We start from the raw sequence: 18,971 nt of genomic DNA on the forward strand, positions 1-18,971 counted from the left end.
ATCGATTCACAATTACCTGGTAATCATGGACATATTGAATCCAGGGTTTCTGACTTTAAGGACAAGAACTCTTGACAAAAGCCTAAACCCCAGGCTTTGCTTACATGCCAAGGTAAACTCATCTCATTTTCCTAAGACTTGGCTTCCAAACTCTCAAGTAGGGGTACTAATCTCTGACCATCTCAAATAGTGTCCTTCAGACAAGCCTCAGGAATGCAGGGGCATAGCTTCATCCTGATGCTCCAGACAGATGGAAATTGAAAATTAAGTCAATGAGAAGCAGCATCATCTGTGTCTGTCCACTTACAGAGAGCCCATCTGCCTCAGGCTCCTGGAGCTGAGTGAGTTTCTTCCAGAAGGAAAAGAAAGTAGCACAGGAAAGTTCAGCTGGGGATGACAGATTTGGCAATGCCTGCGCCCCACGTCAGGTCCTCTAGCTGGATAGAACAGTTTCTAAATGTGTTACTGCACAAGAGGGACTGAGTCTGAGACAAGTTCTCTTATGTTAGGGGAAGAAGGGGTGAGGTGGGGAAAACATACTGCCCAGAGCAAGCCCATTGTAAGCCAGTTATCACCGGCATCTCAGCCCCTTTCCCTACACCATAAGACCCTATCTAAAGAAACTTCTCCAAGGGCGCAGAGTGTGAACCATGCCTGGACAGGAACATGTGCATTGTGAGTGCTAGATTTTAGTCATTCATTCATTCAACAGTTATTTGCTGAGCGCTCCAGGGGGCTGTATAATGATTAGTGCCACCTAGCTACTACAGGGAAGGCTGGTGGCAGGGTGATTGTTTGACTTTGGTATTGACTTTAAACTCTTTTCGCTATAACCTGCTCAGCTACCAGCATGAAGTGTTCAAGGAGCACCAAGTAAATGGATGTAATGAAAATGGGAGGGACAGTTTTGTTTTACTGTGTTGTTGTTGCTGTCTTTGTTTTTCCTGGCCACGCATTTTTATTCCGTTCCTTGCTCTGTTCTCTACAGTGCTTGGGGCATGGGAGTAGAGAGGAAGAGAAAATTCCCCAGATGAAGACTGGCAGATGTAGCTGAAGGGCCCCCGGGACTCCAGTAGCAAGAGAAAATGAATAGCAGAGTCCAAGGCTGTTATTTCAAAAAGTGGCTCATGGTAGCTTTGTCAGCAGAATCTTAAGGGAGAAACCAGGCATATTTATTCTGTTCTTTCTCTCTCTCTCTCTACCACCTCCTATCTCTCTCTTAACTCTGTCTCTGCTTGCCTATCTATCTATCATCTACTGGAATACCTTCTCACTTATTTATCTACTGTGTCTACCCCTACCTCTCCTTCATTCCCTGGTTCTTCTAAGTCCCAGAAGACAGAAATATGGAGGTCTTAAACATAATCAGGGAGAAGTTGGCCTTCATGAGAACTCTGCCCTAATTCCTAACTTAGCCCTAATTCCTGCCACTCTTGAGGTCTCTTTGCTGAGAATATGAAGTAAGTCATCTTAGAGAATAGATCTTCCATGATCTTATTATAATCTTACGTTCCCTGTCTTGGTGCTGGAGGGGGAGAATGTAGTTCCAGCAGTGAAGCAACCCCACAATCCTATCCTCAAAAGGACGTGGTTTCATTATTCTATAGCTGGAACACGGGGCAAAGGGGGCATTTCCCTCTGAGGTCTAAAAAGGCCAGGCTCTTACTTCTAGCTCTGCCCCCATCTCCCTCTGATCTGGAAGCAGACTCCTTACTGCCTCTGGCTCTCAGTATCCTCTTAGCTAAAATGGGTGAAGTTGCTGGCATTGTACACATCATCTCATGAAATCATTGCAACAACACTGGGTAGATATATTATTACCTCCCTTTCTTTTCATGGATGAGAAAATAAAGTTCAGAGAGGTTAGGTTATTTAAGTCCTGTACAGCTTATATATGACAGAGCTAGGATCTGAACCTGTGCTTTCTGCAATTCCCTTGATTGAATTTCAAAAGAGTAACATCTGGATGAACGGCTGGTCACTCTGGGATCCAGTCTACATTTTATCATATATTAAGTTGGCCCCGTTCACCAAGAGGTTGGAGCTACTGGGAAGTGCTGAGTCTGTCTTCTCTGCATCCTTGAGCTGCCGGGCATGCTACTGGCCACTGGAGTCCTCAGCTGGCTCAGATGTATCCTTAAATAATTGAATTATAATGAATTGATTTATTCTGGCTCGTTTGATAGTGTTTCACTATATAAACTGTTTGCTGAAATAAACAAGGGATTTTGGAGCTTGGAAGGGGCTCAACATTCTGCTGCCCCTGAATTCATAGACTCCTTTTTCAGATAGTCAGCATCCTAGAATTCCAAGTTTTAATTCTACTTGACCCTGGCTCTTTCTGGGGGTGGGGGGGGCGGGCTGTCGCACAGAGTGTTTTAGGTGAATACTGATTTCACAAGGTGAGTTCAGTCAGCTAGAAATAAATTGACCCCTTAAAAGAAGAATATTTTTTTTTCTCTTGACTGTTATTCTAAAATGTACAAAGTATGTTTATGTCCACGTCCTATGAGAGTTTTGTGGGTATCCTGAGAGGTTTTTCCTGGCTGGGACGATCATTCCTTTCTTTTCGTTTTGTTAAAGTATAATTAACATACAATGTTATTTTAGTTTCAGGTGTACAACATACTGAGTCAACAATTCCGTACGTGACTCAGTGCTCACCGTGATAAGTATAGTCACCATCTGTCACCATACAACATTACTACAGCATTTAGGACCATCCTTTCTGTATTACAGATGGAAAGCCAGAGGCTGAAAGGTGAAGCTAATTGTGCAAGGTTAGATAGCCAATAAGAGGGACAGAAGTCAGTTCCTGATCAGAAATGGGGCTCCACTCTATGGTTTTAGAGTATATAGGGGAAGGATGTCCTAGGCCAAGCAGTATTCTTAGGATGACTCTATGTTCTGATATGCCTGGGATGTTCAGATTTTCCCTGGAAACGTGCCTTTTGCCTGGACGTAGTTTCTCATAGCATCTCCATCACTAGTTTGGATGATGACTTTAGGCTCACCCCAAGACACCTCGTAGGGACCAGATTTCAAGAAGCTCCATCTTTCAGAACAGCTGTAGTGTGTAGGTAGGTCGGCACAGTTAAGTGTTGGGCTAGGGATCTTCACAAAATAGGAGCCCACACAGAAAGGGGTATTTAGTTTTTCCCAGAAGTATTGGGAAAAGAGCACAGACAACCTGATATTTGAGTTATTAATGGATGAGCAGAGGACTCTTTTTCAGACAGCCGCATTCTGATTTCTCCTGGTATTGATCAGTGCTGAAACAGCGAGCCACGTGCATGGCTCCTGCCTCCTTGGAAGGCACCTGTCAGCTCCAGGCTTCCATGATCTGTGTCCTGGCTGCCAAGAGTCACCGTGGCCCGCTGCAGCTCTAAGTTGTCCCTGCTGTGATTTGAATTACATGGGAGCTTGAGAAGTCACTTGGCCTTTAACTTTAACTACCAAGCCCTGAGGAGCCTGGACCAGGAGACAGGAAGGGCTCCCAGACACTGAGCACGCTGACCCTCTTATCTCATTGAGCCCAGAGGGGAAAAGAGATTTGTCATTTTTTTTAAAGATTTTATTTATTTATTTGACAGAGAGAGAGACAGCATGAGAGGGAACACAAGTAGGGGGAGCGGGAGAGGGAGAAGCAGGCTTCCCGCTGAGCAGAGAGCTGGATGGGAGCTCAATCCCAGGACCCTGGGATCATGACCTGAGCTGAAGGCAGATGCTTAATGACTTAGCCACCCAGCCTCCCCGAGATTTGTCTTAAGTACCAGAGCAGTTGAGTTAACAGAGCTGGGAATGAAGCCAGTTAGGTTACACGGAACTCTCTTTGGAGTTCAGTAAACCTCAGTTTGCCACTGTGAAGTTCTGTGGTGTCAGATGATGTACCCAGGACTTGGAAGGTGAAAGCCTGAATTTGAAACTACGATCTGGCATGAATACACCATGTGACTTTGGGCAAGTTATTTTTTTTTTTTAAGATTTTATTTATTTATTTGAGAGAGAGTGAGTGCACATGAATTGGGGGGAAAGGCAAAGGGAGAGGGAAAAAACAGACTCCCTACTGAACAGGGAACCCAAGTGAGGCCATCCCAGCACCCTGGGATCATGACCTGAGCCAAAGGCAGATGTTTAACCCACTGAGCCACCTGGGAGCCCCAGCTTTGGGCAATAGTCCTAATCTGGAGGACTGAAAAAATTAGAACAGTAAAGCCTTTATCATAAGGCGGCTGTGGTGCTCACTCAGGGTTTGTGTTTGTGAATGTGTGTGCTCGAACATATGTAGTACAAGATAGACGCTCTAAATTTGCAAGTATGCATATACTCAATATAACCATGTATTTGTATATATGCATATGCTCAATATATATGCATATCCTCGATATAACCATAAGCCCAGGTTAGCCAGAAGTTTAGCGATGTTTTACATCATCTTGTATAACGGCAACCTTATACCCACTGAACATAACTCTCAATAATTTCCCCCTCCCCCCAGCCCCTGGCAACCACCTCTGTAGTCTCTCCTCCTGTGAGTTTCACTACTTTCTAGTCCTCATTCAAGTGGAATCGTTCACTAGTGGACCTTTTGTGTCTGGCTTACTTCACTTAGTATCATGTCCTACAGGTTCATCATCTTGTCACAAATGGCGGGATCTCCTTTTTAAGGGTGAATAATAATCCCTCGTGACCACTGATGACGGGCTTTACAGTGCTGATAATTGTGCTGGTTTCATCCCACTACTGTGGATTTCAGCTGAGACCAAAGAACAAATATCTATCTGTTCTCTTCCTTCTCTGTCCATCTCCTGCAGATGAACCTAGCCGGTGCTATTTCCATGACGGTGATGGTGTGTGTGAGGAGTTTGAACAAAAAACTAGCATCAAGGACTGTGGGGTCTACACACCCCAGGGGTTCCTGGATCAGTGGGCATCCAATGCTTCAGTTTCGCATCAGGACCAGCAGTGTCCAGGCTGGGTCATCATCGGTCAGCCGGCAGCCTCCCAGGTAAGCTCCCAGCCAGGTGTGACATTTCCTACAGATGTTCTGTGTCTCTGCTCTGTCCTGCCGGGCTGCCATCCTCAAATGTAATGTCACTGGATGTGGCCCCCTGACTGTATCTCGAACCCAGTGTAATCTCCGGACCTCATGAGTACCATTTGTCAGGGATGAAACATGGATGGTTAAATGCAGGGACTGTGAGCATAGTATGGTAAAGCCTGTCCTTCTGTTTCTCTACCTGTTATAATTCATATTTAGTGAAAGAATTCCACTTTGGATACACCACTGGAACTCAATGGGGTAAGACCAAATTCTTTGGGGGGAGTCCTGCTTTTTTTTTTTCCTCCCTTGGAGGAGGCTGCTGAGTTGTATGCTCTTTGAGCACTCACCTGTGAATTAACTCTATCATGAATTTGCTATGTGGCCTTGAGTTAATCTCCCCACTTCTCTGGGCCTCATTTTCCCCCATCTTTAAGTTAGAGGGTAGTTGAGTTTGATGATCTCCAGGGACCTCCCCACTCTAAAAAGCTGTGACTCACTCCTCAGTGCCCTAATGCACTATTTATGTTCCAGGATTCTTGCCCCAGGGGTCTGCCAGGTTTAGTTGAGGGAACAAGAGATTGGGGCCACCAGCGCTTGTGTGATTCTAAGGATGGCCGTGGTGTCCCCAGAGCCCCCTTTCCAATTATCCTGGTGAGCAAGCACCTGCCTTCTTCCGAGACTCCCATTTCCCAGGGACACGACTCAGTGCTTCCAACTGCCTGGCCCAGTGGCCATCTCAGAGGCCAACCTGCTCTTGGCCTCGCAGATGAGTCAAGATTCCCAGCCATTCCTCTCTTGTGTTGCTTCCCTGACTCGGGCTGGATGGGCAGGGGGTGGGGATGGTTCTTTAGATGAAAGAGAGATGCAACCTTCCTCTGGGGCCCAGTGAAAAACCCCTTTACAAGGTACAAGATAGGTCCACCTCATTTATAAGTCACAGTGTTTCTTTGGCCATTTTCTCATTTGTCTGTTTGCTTGTGTTTACACACATTAGATTATTTACGTGTTTGCATTCATTTCTGACTGCCCTAAGTCAGGTGGAAGGGAGTTTGGCTTAGTGCCAGCCCGGTGAACGAATGAATCAAGGAACGAATGAAGAAGTGGGTGTCTACGGTCCATCCTCCCTGTGCCATCTCTGTACTTGCTGAATTCCTCTTTGGTTGCACCTGTCACCTTGAACCTGAATTACCTGTGTGCACATCTCGCTCCCCCTAGGCTGCTTGTTCTTGGAGAACAGCTTTGGGTTACATTCATTTTTGTCTCTTCTTCAAGCACGGGCCTGACAGGACTAGATGCTCCAGAAACATGTGTTTAATTGACTATTGACTGACTGTCGACGCATGCATGCGTGCACGCGTGTGTGTGTGCATGCACGTGCACACACACACACACACATACATGCAAATGAGCACCACCAAACGAGGATGCTAGAGCATCACCTCTCTGTGGCACAGAAGGTCCTGCTCAGGAACAGCAGGGCCTGCCAGCAATAGCGCCAGGAATTCCCAATTCAGCACTAGCAGCCGGTTCTAGAAATGTTTAAAAAACGTCATTCAAACAAGGGAATTAACACACTGGGAATCTCACATGAGCAAGAGCTGAGGTAGCAGCTGTGTTTCAAAACCACCCCAAGTGTTATTACGGCCGCGAAAGTAAGAGAAAGGAGAGAAGGAACTGTCCAGCCTTAGCATTCGAAAGCAGACTTCACCGGGCAATTATTCCAGTCCTGTAAGGAGGGGCTGTCAGGAATTATGGGTGATTATCTCTTCCTAAACAAAAATCCAATTTCAAAAAATCATTATAAATACTAGCTCTTCGATCTACAAAGAGGAGATGAGGAAACAAAATCATCCTATTGAATTATTCATTGTAACCAATTTTATTTTAATGAAATCGACTAGGTTCCATTACTCTGGGCTTGGACATAATCTTTGTTACAAGGAGACTTCAGCTGTAACTAAATTTGCCATAATGAGATCAGCTCGCTGGAGAATACAGGGTCAGGGGAGGGGGTGTGTTGCCGGCTGGGTGCAGGGCCAGGCAGGCAGCCTGGAGGGCGGCAGAACAAAAGTCTCCTAAATTCCCCCGACTGAAAGCAAATGCCTAGAAGTCACTCACGCACTGTCCCCCCCACAACCCCGCCATGCATAGTGATGCCCGTGCACGGGTGCACAGACAAACAGCCTGTGTGATTCTGGGTGAGGTTCTCCCTGGAGTGTAAAGGTGGCTCCCTTCTGACCGCATGGAAGAGGAGGACATTTGACTGTGGCCTTCATTATTACCCTGGGCACTGATTAGAGGAGGCTGCTGGTTAATTTTCACCCAGTCAGGGCTTCCAGTGAAGAGGTTGATGGCTTGAAAGAAGGAGCTGCAAGGTTCTTAGAGGCACCACGTGCCCCCGATGCAATTAACCATCTCCTTTTCCTCTTCCTCCTTTCTTTGTCTGTCTCTCTTACACACACACGAATGTGCTTGCACACATACATGAAATTCCCATGTAGGGCCCTGGGTCCCAGGGAGAGTGGAAGGCGGTGCAGGGTCATGGGAGTGTACTGGCCATTACATTGGCTCCTCCCACGCTCCAAAGCCAAGCCCCTCTCTTGGAGACACTGAGAGGCAGAGTGCCTTCCCCAGAGCCACACAGCCCAGAAAGAAAGACTCCAAGATTAGGATCTTGTAGAAGATGCCAGTGAGATTGGGAATATGCAGTCATCCCTGTAAGTCAGAAGTCAGTGGACACCTGGGAAACTGCACTGGACAACAAGCAGGGAGAAATGCAGCTGGGTAGATCCTTTTGTTGCTGTCACTGTGCCGATGCCCTGAGGCACTTGGATTCTCCTCTAGCAGACTCCTGGGCACTGCCCATACCTCTGAGTTCAGGCTGTTCCCACTCCCTTCCAGGCAGACTGTTCTGAGGTCCCCTGGTGGGTATTCACTCGGACACTCCTTTAACTTCGGGGGAGGGATGAAGGGACCACAATTGTTCTTTGTTCCTCTTTACAAGCCTGTTTTGTCCTACTCTCTGTCACTCCCCCTGATGCTATAAACATGGTAAAGGCAGGTGTTTGTAGGATAGGTGCCTACCTCTGTGCCACAACCTTCGGGAAAAACCAGAGAGTGGAAGAACCAGCCTCCAGGCTTGTGAGGTGTGAGAATTCTATCAAGAGGAGTGGCCCCATCAGAACAAGCTGGCAGATTCTCGCTGGGATGGCCCAGAGCCACACTCAACATGCTTCGTGAGTCTGGAGAACTGCTAAAAACTTGAGTTTCAATTCTGTAAAAGCTCTTAGCGTCTAATAATTTCCAGTCTCTCACATGTCCATTCTCCTCCAACAAGATCCCCAAATTTGGTTAGGGCTACGCTACTCCACCCCAAGCCCTGAGTCGTGTATCCAGATGTTATCAGAGCCATCAGAACTTCCAGTGTGCAAACTGGGCTGAACACCCTCTCAGAAGAGACATTCTTTGGATATTTTGGCCACGCACCTTCCCGGCCCAGCTGGAATACAAGAAGTCCCTGAGACAGAACAAAAATGGAAATGAACCGAAGGAATCAAGTTATTTCTCTTCAGGGAACCTCAGAAATGGTTTGGGTTAAGTGTTTGCAAAAATTTCATCTTGTCCTAATTTTGTCTCCATGTTTTGCATTTCTCTAGTACTTTACGCCATAGGCTGCCAAAATGAGATGTAGATATTGCTTCCTCCTGCCCCCGCCCCCAGCGTTTCTACCCCAGCCCGTTTCCTCCTATCTGGACAGGCACCCCCCTCCTTCTGCAGTGGCCCAAGGAGGAAATGGAAATACTGACTATCTGGAATGCACAGGGCTCTCCAGGGATTACAGACCTTCAGTCATCCAATCAATTTATTTGGTTAATCCTTTGAGGGTAAAGCTTAGACCAAGCTTTTCCAGGGCAGTAGTTTCAGGGCCAAAATAAAGAAAACCTTTCTAAGAACGAGAAGCATCCACAGGGGGTCGGAGTGCTGTGTGATCTACTAAGCTCACCACAGTAAGGCGTTCAGGCTGAGCTGGTGGTCGAATGGGAGATCCTGGCCTTAGAAAGCCGGTGAGAGTCTAGACATCTCTCCTTCCTTTGAAATCAATTCTCTGACTTTCTGTTCCATCAGTGCGTCATTGGCCACATCGGTTCTTTGCCACTTTACCTTGAGTTGCTATGACCAGCTACTAGGCACATTCATAATGCTTTAGGCCTCCATTAAAATAACAAATCATAATTTGTCTTGAATTATGTATTAATTCTCTTATTCATTGGCCCGAGCAGGAATCTATTTGAATCTTATACTGTTGAACATGAGTAGGTAAAGAGGGTGGGAGTTCATGGAAATCATGGGACTGTGGCTTTGCCCTCTTCACCCCTCCTCTGACTTGGGAACCTTGAGCAGATGACTTCCGGAGAACTTTAGTTTCCTCTTTTGGAAAGTGGGAATGACAGCGTCTACCTGGTGGACATTGAGAGAATAAATGTAGAGAAGACATCTAGCACCGTCCCCGCCCCCCCACTTACTGGGTAGTTCAGATGTTAATTCTCTGTCCAGCTCATGTAAGGCTTCTCCCCCTCCCCCTCCCCCAGAGTCCACAGGGACCCACCCTTCTGCAGAAGCTCAGTCAACATTCCCTTGAGTTAGACATTGTTGTGTTAGCGCGTGTCTCCTGCAACCTCAGGACCATACCAGGCATATTAAGAAACTCCAGAGAGGCGCTGGTCCTTTTGCTGCCCTCAGAGGGCTCACCATTTCATTGGAGGGGTGTGTGCGACTACAGACAGCAGCCAAAGACCCAGGAGTGGGAATCAGAGGGAGTTTCCCTGAGGAAGAAACCACAGTGCTATCAGCTTACTCAGCCATCAGGGATGAGAGCCAGCAAGTGGGGAAGGAAAAGTCCTTCGCCCACTTTCCGAAGACCTTGCACAAATTATAAAAATAACATTTATCAAGTTCATCCAGCTTCTGCATCCAATTCCTTGAATCCTACTGAAACTGCTACAGACATAGGAATTGCTCCTCTCACTTTCCAGGTTCGGACAGCGAATCTCAGAGGGTCGGATGAGCAGCTTCAGGACTCACCCCTGTAGGGGGCAGAACCAGAGTGCTGACCCCTGTGTTCATCATATGAGCTTGGGTGCAGGACGGGGCTGTTCCTGCCTGCTGCTGCGAGCGACCCTGGAGAAGCAGCTGGGAGAACCGCTGTCTTCTGCATCTTTTCATACATAGTGTGCATTCAAGGAACACCCAGAATATGGAATTTGCTGCACCAATACCCAAATTGCTAGCCACCGTTTCTAGCCTGCTGTGCAGACCACCCACTGTTTCTGTCATGTGGTGTAGACTCCATATGTAGACACTCATCCTCTTAGGTGAAGCATTGCTCTCTCCAGAAAGTCATTTAAAATGTGTTTATGAAACTATGGGGGGGACTCTAGGACATGTCTTAAGTTGCTGACCCCAAAGTGTAAAAAAGATTTCCCAGGTCTATGCCTAGTTATTTCTGGGTTATAGGTGCAAGCAAGAAGAAAGGCACAAAGAGGACAGTTGTGGATGGAAGAGGTAATTTTGCTCGGTTTCCAGGCGTGTTGCAAGCCCTGCTCCCTATGCAGGAAACCCGGCAGTGTCAGTAAGAGAATCACAGAGTAAGAGCACTCCTCGGTGGCCACCAAGTTCGAGCCAGGAAGCAGGTGGCATTTCTCTGTGCGTTCGTTATCCTCATGTTCAGAGCAGGGAGCAGATAACCACTGGGTTCTCTGGACACAAGAGTAACAGATCTGCACGAGTACTTACGATGCAGTATAGGGAGTGTGGGGGGTCAGGAGATTGACACGAGAAGGAGGTGGAGACAGACAGACAGACATCCAAAAAACCAATAAGAAATAGAGGGAAAGCTGAGAAATGTGCTTATAATGGTGTGCAGGGACACCTTCCGATGCTTGGAATTTAGACGTTATCCTAAGTGCAGGGGGGAGCTTTTCAGAGGTGAGAAGCACGGAGCTAACAGAATCAGATGTCCGTTTGAGGAAGAGGAGAGACCTCTGTCGGACACCTCCCGTGTGCCAGACCCTGTCCTGGGGCTTTAAAGCACATGGTCAAACTGAGAGGTTTTCCTTCCCTTTCGCAATGAAGAAACTGAGGCTCAGGGAGCCGAAGCACCTCACCCATGGCCCTCCTCCCCCTTCCCTCTACCTTTCCATATGCTACCCTATGGGCCCTCCACTGAAACAGCCCTCCCCGCACCCCCCCCCCCCCAACCAGGACCAGCAGTTCTCCAGAGCTACTCAGATGATCTGATTTGCAAAGCACAGAGGGAAATTCTGGCACCCCCAGCGGGGAGATCACTTCCGAGAGTTCTCCTTTCCTAGCACGTACCTTCACCAAAGCGTGCCTCTCTTCTCGCTGGTGAAGTGGGATGGCCTTTGCCCGTGGTGGAAGGAGGAGGACAGGCGAAAGGAACACACTGACATTTCAGAGAAGATTCCAAGCAGTTTCCCCAAATACCCATGGGATGTGCTTTCTCCTGGTGGTTTATGAATAATTTTTCAAGAGCACATGTGCAAGTCATCTAAGGAGACAGAACAGAAAGTCCCGTGGCCCGTAACAGCCTGTCCCATTGATGTGGGGCACCAGAAACCCCTCCAGGAGAATAAGGAACAGCGCCTGCATCAGAACGGAGCCCCTGGGCTGGTCGCTGTGACCGCCCTGAATTTGTCATGGCATCCTCGGCCTGGCAGGGACTTGAAGGCAGCAGAATTACTCACGATCCCGGCAGACGGGTCCACGACCAGACTCTCCTCCCCTCCCTCCTCACTCCTTCTCTCTGTTGGTATTTATTTGAACTTAAGAAATGCCAGGCATCATGACTGACCCTGAAAAGCTTTGGATGAGGAGAGTCTTAAAGGAAAACAAGGGGAAATTTCGGATCAGTTTTATGGGGTCTCCAGCTCCGGGCCCACCGCTTACCGGCCCTCTCACTTTGGGCAAGCCGGTTCTCTTGGCTCCTCCCCAGCTTCCTACCCATGAACGAGTAGTAATAATATATACACGGCAGGTGCCTGTCAAGAGTGACCGTGGATCCAGAACTGTGGTGTTTCCTTCTAAGATCAGCTGAAAGATTTCCTAATGAAATGCTTCTTTCTGCTGATGAAGTTTCAGCTGTTGATGCATCCAATTAGGAACAACCGAGTTTGGTCATTATTATTATTTTTTTAAGCATACTCTTCGGGGCACAAGGAGAGAGAGATTTTGAGTCTCTCGGCCTTACTCCACTTAACAAAGATTTGACTTTGCTTAAGCAACTTCCCTAAACCTCTCAAGCCCCTGTGTGCTATGAAACGATTCTGCTCTTCGGACGGAAAATCGGGAGGAGTGTGTTGCTCACCTACTACGTCCGAAGCATCGTGTTTAGCCGTGGGCGGAGGTGGAGACACACCCGTGAACTTCAGCCCTGCCCTTGAGCAGCCTACATGGAAGAAAGGACAGGGACCCTGAAATCGGGCAGAACAGAGGTCAGCAGGTGCTGTGACCCACGGACAAAGGCAACTGGCCACGGAGAGCCGTGCGCAGAGCGGGGGTCCGTGCCCAGCCCTCGCAGGCACACACCAGCCATGTCCTCACCAGCCGGGACGGTGCCACGTAGAACAGAGGGGGCCCAGTTTGGGGAATGAGTCTTCATTTCTTGCCTGCTAGTGGCCTCCTGACTCGGAGCCCAAGAACAAGCATGGCTCTGTGGTTTGAGGCTGCTTCCACCGGTTCTCCGGGGAGAGCAGCCCCAGCCCTGCCAACCCAGCCCACAGCCCCTCTGGGAAGATTCCTTTGTCTTCCCTGCAAGCTCGTGTCTCGTCAGGTCTCCACGTCGTCTTTCCCTACTCTCAGAATCAGGACCAGACTCCTTCCTTCCATTCCTGGCATTCACTCAGGACCCCTGAGGACCCTCTCCATTCCTGCTGTTCATTTTCTTTTCTTTCTTCTCTTCCTTTTTTTTTTTTTTTAATTGTTTCTGTTTTAAGTGGGGCACCGGCATGTAGCCAGCATGGCCCTTGCTGTGTAATTTAGTTTCATGTTCTGTACCCAAGAAACACGTAAAAAATGTAAACAGCGTTCACTCTCCGGGGTTGCAGTGCACTTAGGAAGCGAGAGCCAGTCCGGCTTGCTGAGCCCGCTGCTTTGGCGGTATTGAATTCTGTCCCCAAAACCACATGCTCCTTTCCCTATGTCTGAAAGTAAACTTTCTCAAGCCAGGCCCAAAGGATGGGGTTCCTAGGAGAGCTGAGGTTTGGTTGCGCACTGGGTTTTGTTTTTGTTTGTGTTTGTGTTGCAAGCCCCCTGCTCCCACTCCAACCCACCAGCCTTACTTTGTAAAGTCGCCTGGATGGGTTCTCTATAGACCTAGACCCAAAAAAGGCCCTTCTACCCTCTCTTCCTCCCCAGCCCTGGGTCTCTTCAAACTCCCCTGATGTTTCCACCAAATCCAAGTCCCAGGAGGTCCTAAGTACACTTATGCACGGTCCTTTCAAGGGAGGGATGGGCTCCTTCGGGCTTGGGAGAGGTGCCCCTGCCAAGAGGCATGCTTTCGTGCCAGGCCAGTCCCATAGAGATTTCTGCATCTGCCCTCCCCAGGGCCCTTGCCCACACTGGACCCGTCTGTGCTGTTGGTGAACGGGCACGCTTGGCTGGTATCTGCGTTTCTCTCCGGCCTGGGACACAGCAGTGTGGGGAGAGAGCTAGTCTGCTGGCAGGATACGGCTTTCAGGAATGTGAGTGCTGCCTGAGTGATGTTCCTCCAGGTCTGTGGTACTGCCTGGGAGCAAGGTGTCTGGGGAAAGAATACCATCGCGTGCAGTGCGAGGAAGCAGAGAAACTGGCAGGTGTCTGGGAGCTCGGGGCAGGGCCTTGACGTCCCAGAGAAGGCAGAACTGTTAGGAGCCCAGGCTTTAGAGCAGCTGTCCAGCGAAAATTCCAGTGAGTAGACGTGTTCTGTAAGTGCACTGTCCAATAGCCTAACCCCTAGCCACCTGCTGAAACGTGGCTTGTGAAACCGAGCACCTGTTCGTTTTATTTAATTTACACTTAAGTAGCCATATGGAGGTAGTGGGCTACCTGTTGGACAGAGCTGATCTAGAGTCTGTCACATCCCAGAGCTGACACTTACAGGAAGGTCTCAGGGGGGTTACTCAGCCTTCTCATCTGTGCAGTGGGGACAGTAAGCAGTAATTATAATTCCAGAAAACAGCACAGGTAATACAGTTGGAGCAATGCTTGACCTACAGTAACTGCCACCTAAATCCGTTCAGTTCAGTTATTGCATTTACCTCCTTTTAGCCAACCTGGGTAGTAGGAACCACATTCCCATTCCACAGAAGCCGAAGCAGAGGTTCACACGTGGCGGGACAGGAGCCAATCCAGTTCCTTCAGGGTCCACACCACCTGCCCCAATCAATTGTTTAAAAATAATATTTCTCTTTTCCAGAGTGACATAGGACACGTTAATCTTTTTTGTGAAACAGTGTCTTTTAAGTGTGCATATATCTTCAATGGAGAAATTTGGCCTTTGGAGTATATCATTCACCATAAACGTGGATCCCTATGGTCTCTCACCTGCCAAGCTTTCTGTGTGTCTTCCTACTTCCTTAACATCCAAAGGCCTGAGCAGGCAGGGCCATTAATGGTCCTTGTCAGCCCCTCTGCACCACTCACTGCTGGACGGGTGCACTCCGGGCGGAACAGGTGACTGGCAGTCCCCGGACGGGTCTTGGGGTTTCCGTTTCTCCTCCCCAAAGGAACCATCATGCAACTGTCCACCTATTGGAGGCTGAACTGTCCTTCAAGGTCTAGCTCAAATGGCACCTGGCCATACGGCCCCCTCTGACCACCCACCCATGTGCAGCCTTAACCCTCCTGATATCACATAGCCCTTTTGGAACCATCCAGTGACCCACAGCGCAAGCTGCCTTCTACTTTGCGTTTCCTGCGTCCACACCTTTTCATACCAAATGCCCTGTGAGTGGCTAAGGATTTGGGCTCTATCTTTTAACATTTAGGGATTTTCTGTGCCAACTATAGGGTTTTCTGCCTGGGCAGAACTCAAAGGGTGCTTCTGGCTTCATTGAATGAGGCCATTGGAAACAATGTCTGCTGAGTGATGTCTGATTGGCTTAAATGTACAAATCAGTGTCTGTAAGTGATTCCCTTGTGGGGCAGGGTAGAGTCCCCCTGATACATGCAGTGGATGACCAGAGTAAGCAGGGCCTTCTTAAGTCTCCTCCTTTGTCCCCTCCATGGCAGACAAGGTGCATGCCATCGTGTGAGTCGGGGAAAAGGGGTCCTAAAAGCACATCCTGGGCCCCAGACTGACCTCTCTCCAGAGGAGGTACCAGCATCTCATTTTGCAGTGGAGGAGTGTGACCTTCGCAAAGGATTCAAGGTCATGCTGTCAGCATGGGCCAGCAGCTGAGGTCCCAGCCCACATCCCTTTGACTTTAAAATGTGTGTGACTTCCACTGCTCAGTGGAAGGTTCAGGGACATGGCAAGTGGAGGGATGATCAAAGAGTTCACATTGTGGGTCCCAGATCGTGCTGCTGCTTCGACACTCTGCTTTCCTGCAGATGTGTGTTGCCTCGGCCAAGGGCGCCCTCGGTGGGGGGAAAGCACCACTCTGTAAGGTCTCTGTCCCTCAACGGAATCTGCTCGTGATGTGCTGGACATGTATGTCAGCCATGCCCATGGGGCATTTGGTGGACAAAGGCCCCAGATTGCATGTCACAGTCACTAGCCCTGTCTCTGAAATCTGGAGGGACAGGCTAGAGAGCAATGCTGCCCTTGTCCTTGAGAATGAAAGCCCTTATTTGCACTTCAGGCTCAGCAGGATGTTGTTAAAAGGCTAAGCAATCCTTGTCCTCTTGTTCCTTGCATAAGTCAATGCCCCACATCCTTTGGGGCCTCTTTCTAGGAGAAATCAAGCTCCAGGCTGCCTGGGTAAGAGCACTTCCTGCTCTTCCAAAGCAAAGACATGGGAGCCAATCCCTCCCCAGTTTCCAGCCCTGGCTCCCCAGGGTTCTAGGAAGGGATGAGGGAATCCCGAGCATGGCAGCGAGACCCCAGGGACAGTGCGCTCGGCATGGCCATCTTGGCACCAGGTGGGAGGGTTCCCTACAGGGCATGTGACTCGGACATTGTGGTGGACACAGCTTGGAACACACTGATCTTCGTTGGGAAAGCTGGAGAAGAGGAGAAAGGGATGGGGAGCGTGAGGAAAAACAAAAAAGAACAACCTGGAAACTCCTAGTTTTATGAACTCCGAGAAAGTCTGGTTCTTTCAACCACAGATGTTTTTAAGTGAAAAATCACTCCTCTGACCTTTCGTGAATTGGCCTGTGTGGTTAAAACGGCCATTATAACCACTGTTCAGCTAGCTTGGATGTGGTCAGCGCTTTTCTGGTTAACCCGTGAACGTCTCAGGGCTCCCAGAAACAGGGCAAAAAGAGGTGTATGGGATGCCTAAGACACACAGCTTGGGTCTGTGCGACTCGGAGCTGAATGGTGGAGCCTTCCGTGTCCCAGGGGTTAGCTCCAGGGCTGGCTGTGTTCTCCACTCTAGAGCCAGTAGAGGGCATTTTGGAGGGACGCTAACTGGAGTTGTGTTCTTCGGCTTTCATGTCTGATTCTCCGAAAGGGGTTTCCAGATGCCTGATTTAGAGCAGACAGCATTGCCTGCGCGCGCTCTAGAGTCACAGCAGCTCAGTATTCCGGGCTAGCGCTGGAAGGGTTTCAGTGCTCAGTGCGCTTCTCCAGAACTGGCGATACCCCTTGGCTCTGAACTAGAAATCGTGATGTTTCTGGATTCCTGTCTGGACTCAGCAGTGTCTCAGGATTTTCATCTTTTCGCCGGCAGTGTCTCTTGTGTTCTGATCTCGGGTTGAAGGAATGCTTCGGTTGAAGCTCACAGTGCTCTTTGATCTGATCCAGAGTCTACCCTGCTTTTATAGATCCTGATCTAGAATTCATGAAATTACATGAATGGCTTTCAGTACAAATGCTGAAGAAAAAAAAAAGAGAGAGAGAGGTTTAGCAACACAGAAAGATAACAGCGTGTTTTTAAAAAGCCATGTGCTTGGAACTGTGTGCTCGCAGCAAGAGATCTGCATCTCGAACTTTGTCCTTCATGCCTCTGCTGTTGACATCATCTGGGAAGCCAGGTTTGTCATGGCTCAGCTCTGGCCCGTTCTCTCCCTTCTCTCGTCGCTTCTCTGGCCTCCGCTCTCGAGAGCCCAGGTGACGTTAAGAGTTGGCGGTTCAGACCTGGCCCTCAGGCAGATTGCCCTGGCAACTTTTTTCTCTGTGCCCCTCCCTCAGCCTGAACATACCTCGAACACAGATCCAACCACACTGTTCTCGGGTGCTTCTAGAACCTTTTACCTCCCTGCTCCCCCCACAGGGGGCTACTTGTGAGAAGGAGTTTTATCTTTATGGTCTTTTAAATCTGGGATCCATTTCCACCCTGTAGACCAAGGTGAATAAGGAACGTACATGTAAATATAAATGAAATAAGTGAATGAATGAATGAACGAACGAACGGAGAGAGAAATAGAAAAATTCGAGGTGTGGCTGGAAAAAAAATCTGAGTCTCCCTAAAGGATAGAGATTTCTGGGAGCCCTTAAACCCCTGCCTCTCACCCTTAAGAATTTCCAGAAGGTCCCAGCACGCCCTCTCCCAACCCCATCCACATCTTACTGGGCCGTGAAGTCACCCACGGACCATCTGGTTGGGGATCCCGTGTTCCTCCTCTGTGCCAGGAGATCATGTAAGCTGGACAGCAGCCTCCAGATGTTAGCAGTTTCTGCTCATTTTTCCCCCTCCCTTCTCAACAACAATAATAATAATTAAACAGAGCCCTCTTCCCCTACCCACACCCCTGAAATTACAAACAGGTGGGCCTGATGCCCTTCCCCCTCCAAAGGCTTCCTGGTCCCGAAAGCCCAGCCACTGACCCTCAGCGAGGCCTGCCCTGGGCCAAGCCGGACAGGACAACCAGGATAGCCGCCCCAGGGCTTGGGCCGCAGGCCTCAGGAAGGGGGACGTGGGCCGTGTCATGAGAAGTCCCGGTGCTGGGCTTTCCCTCTCCCAGGCTCCCACCCCCAAAGCCTTGGCCTCCAAGTTAAATGGATGTATTTTGGAAGACTAGGTGGCTTAAGAGATTAGTAATGAGATCCCAAGTCTTTCACTGCTGGGTCAGGAGTTCAGAGGCGGGCCTGGGTGACTGGCGAATGGCATAATTACGGAGCCGGGAGCAGGCCTACGGAGGGCCCGTGTGAAATGAGCCCAGCCAGGCCTTTCAAGGGAGGAGCTGTCAGCAGCACAAAAGCCGACCGCCACATCCGACACTAATCACTCTCCCTTGTTAGAGGATTTACTGGCTAGAGAAGCTCGAGCCCCTGCCCAGTGCCTCCTCAGAACGGCTGTCTGGGCTCCAGCGAGGGGCACGGCCTAACGCCTGGCTCCCCTGTGCGTGAGGTGGGGAGATGCCGCCCACCCCTCAGGGTGGGACTGTGCGAACCGGCCCCTCATTCTGTATGAACCGGTGACCAGTGTCAGCATTCATAATGATTGTCGCTGCTGCTGTGCTGATTATGTCTCCCTTGGCCGCACCTGGAAGCCGGTGAATGGGAAGTTCCCCTCCTCGGTGACACAGGCTGGGTTTAACAGAGGTGAACGCAGCTGGGCCATCGCTCTCAGCACCTCCTGATCGCCGTCCGTGCTCCGTAGCCCTCAGTGTCCTCCCCTGTCCCCGCCGGAGATAGATGTGGAGTAACTGGGGCCAGTGGGTGTCCAACCTGGACCTCACCGGCCTCAACAGGTGTGGCTTTGGCACTCGTATCTGTCAAGTGACTGAGGGCGGTGATGCCCGCCTCCCAAGGACGCGAGGG

At 49.4% G+C, this 18,971-nt stretch overlaps 1 protein-coding gene across 1 annotated transcript in view; it reads left to right on the forward strand.

Annotated features, from left to right (window-relative positions):
• The window catches only part of PAPPA (pappalysin 1), a 238,813-nt gene that overhangs the window by 138,850 nt on the left and 80,992 nt on the right, over positions 1 to 18,971 (forward strand). The window contains 1 exon segment of the mRNA XM_047700582.1: positions 4,815 to 5,008. Coding sequence (XP_047556538.1) covers positions 4,815 to 5,008 — 194 coding nt within the window.

This window comes from Lutra lutra, chromosome 13 (genome assembly GCF_902655055.1).
Source record: "Lutra lutra chromosome 13, mLutLut1.2, whole genome shotgun sequence".
In the NCBI taxonomy this organism is placed as follows: domain Eukaryota; kingdom Metazoa; phylum Chordata; class Mammalia; order Carnivora; family Mustelidae; genus Lutra; species Lutra lutra.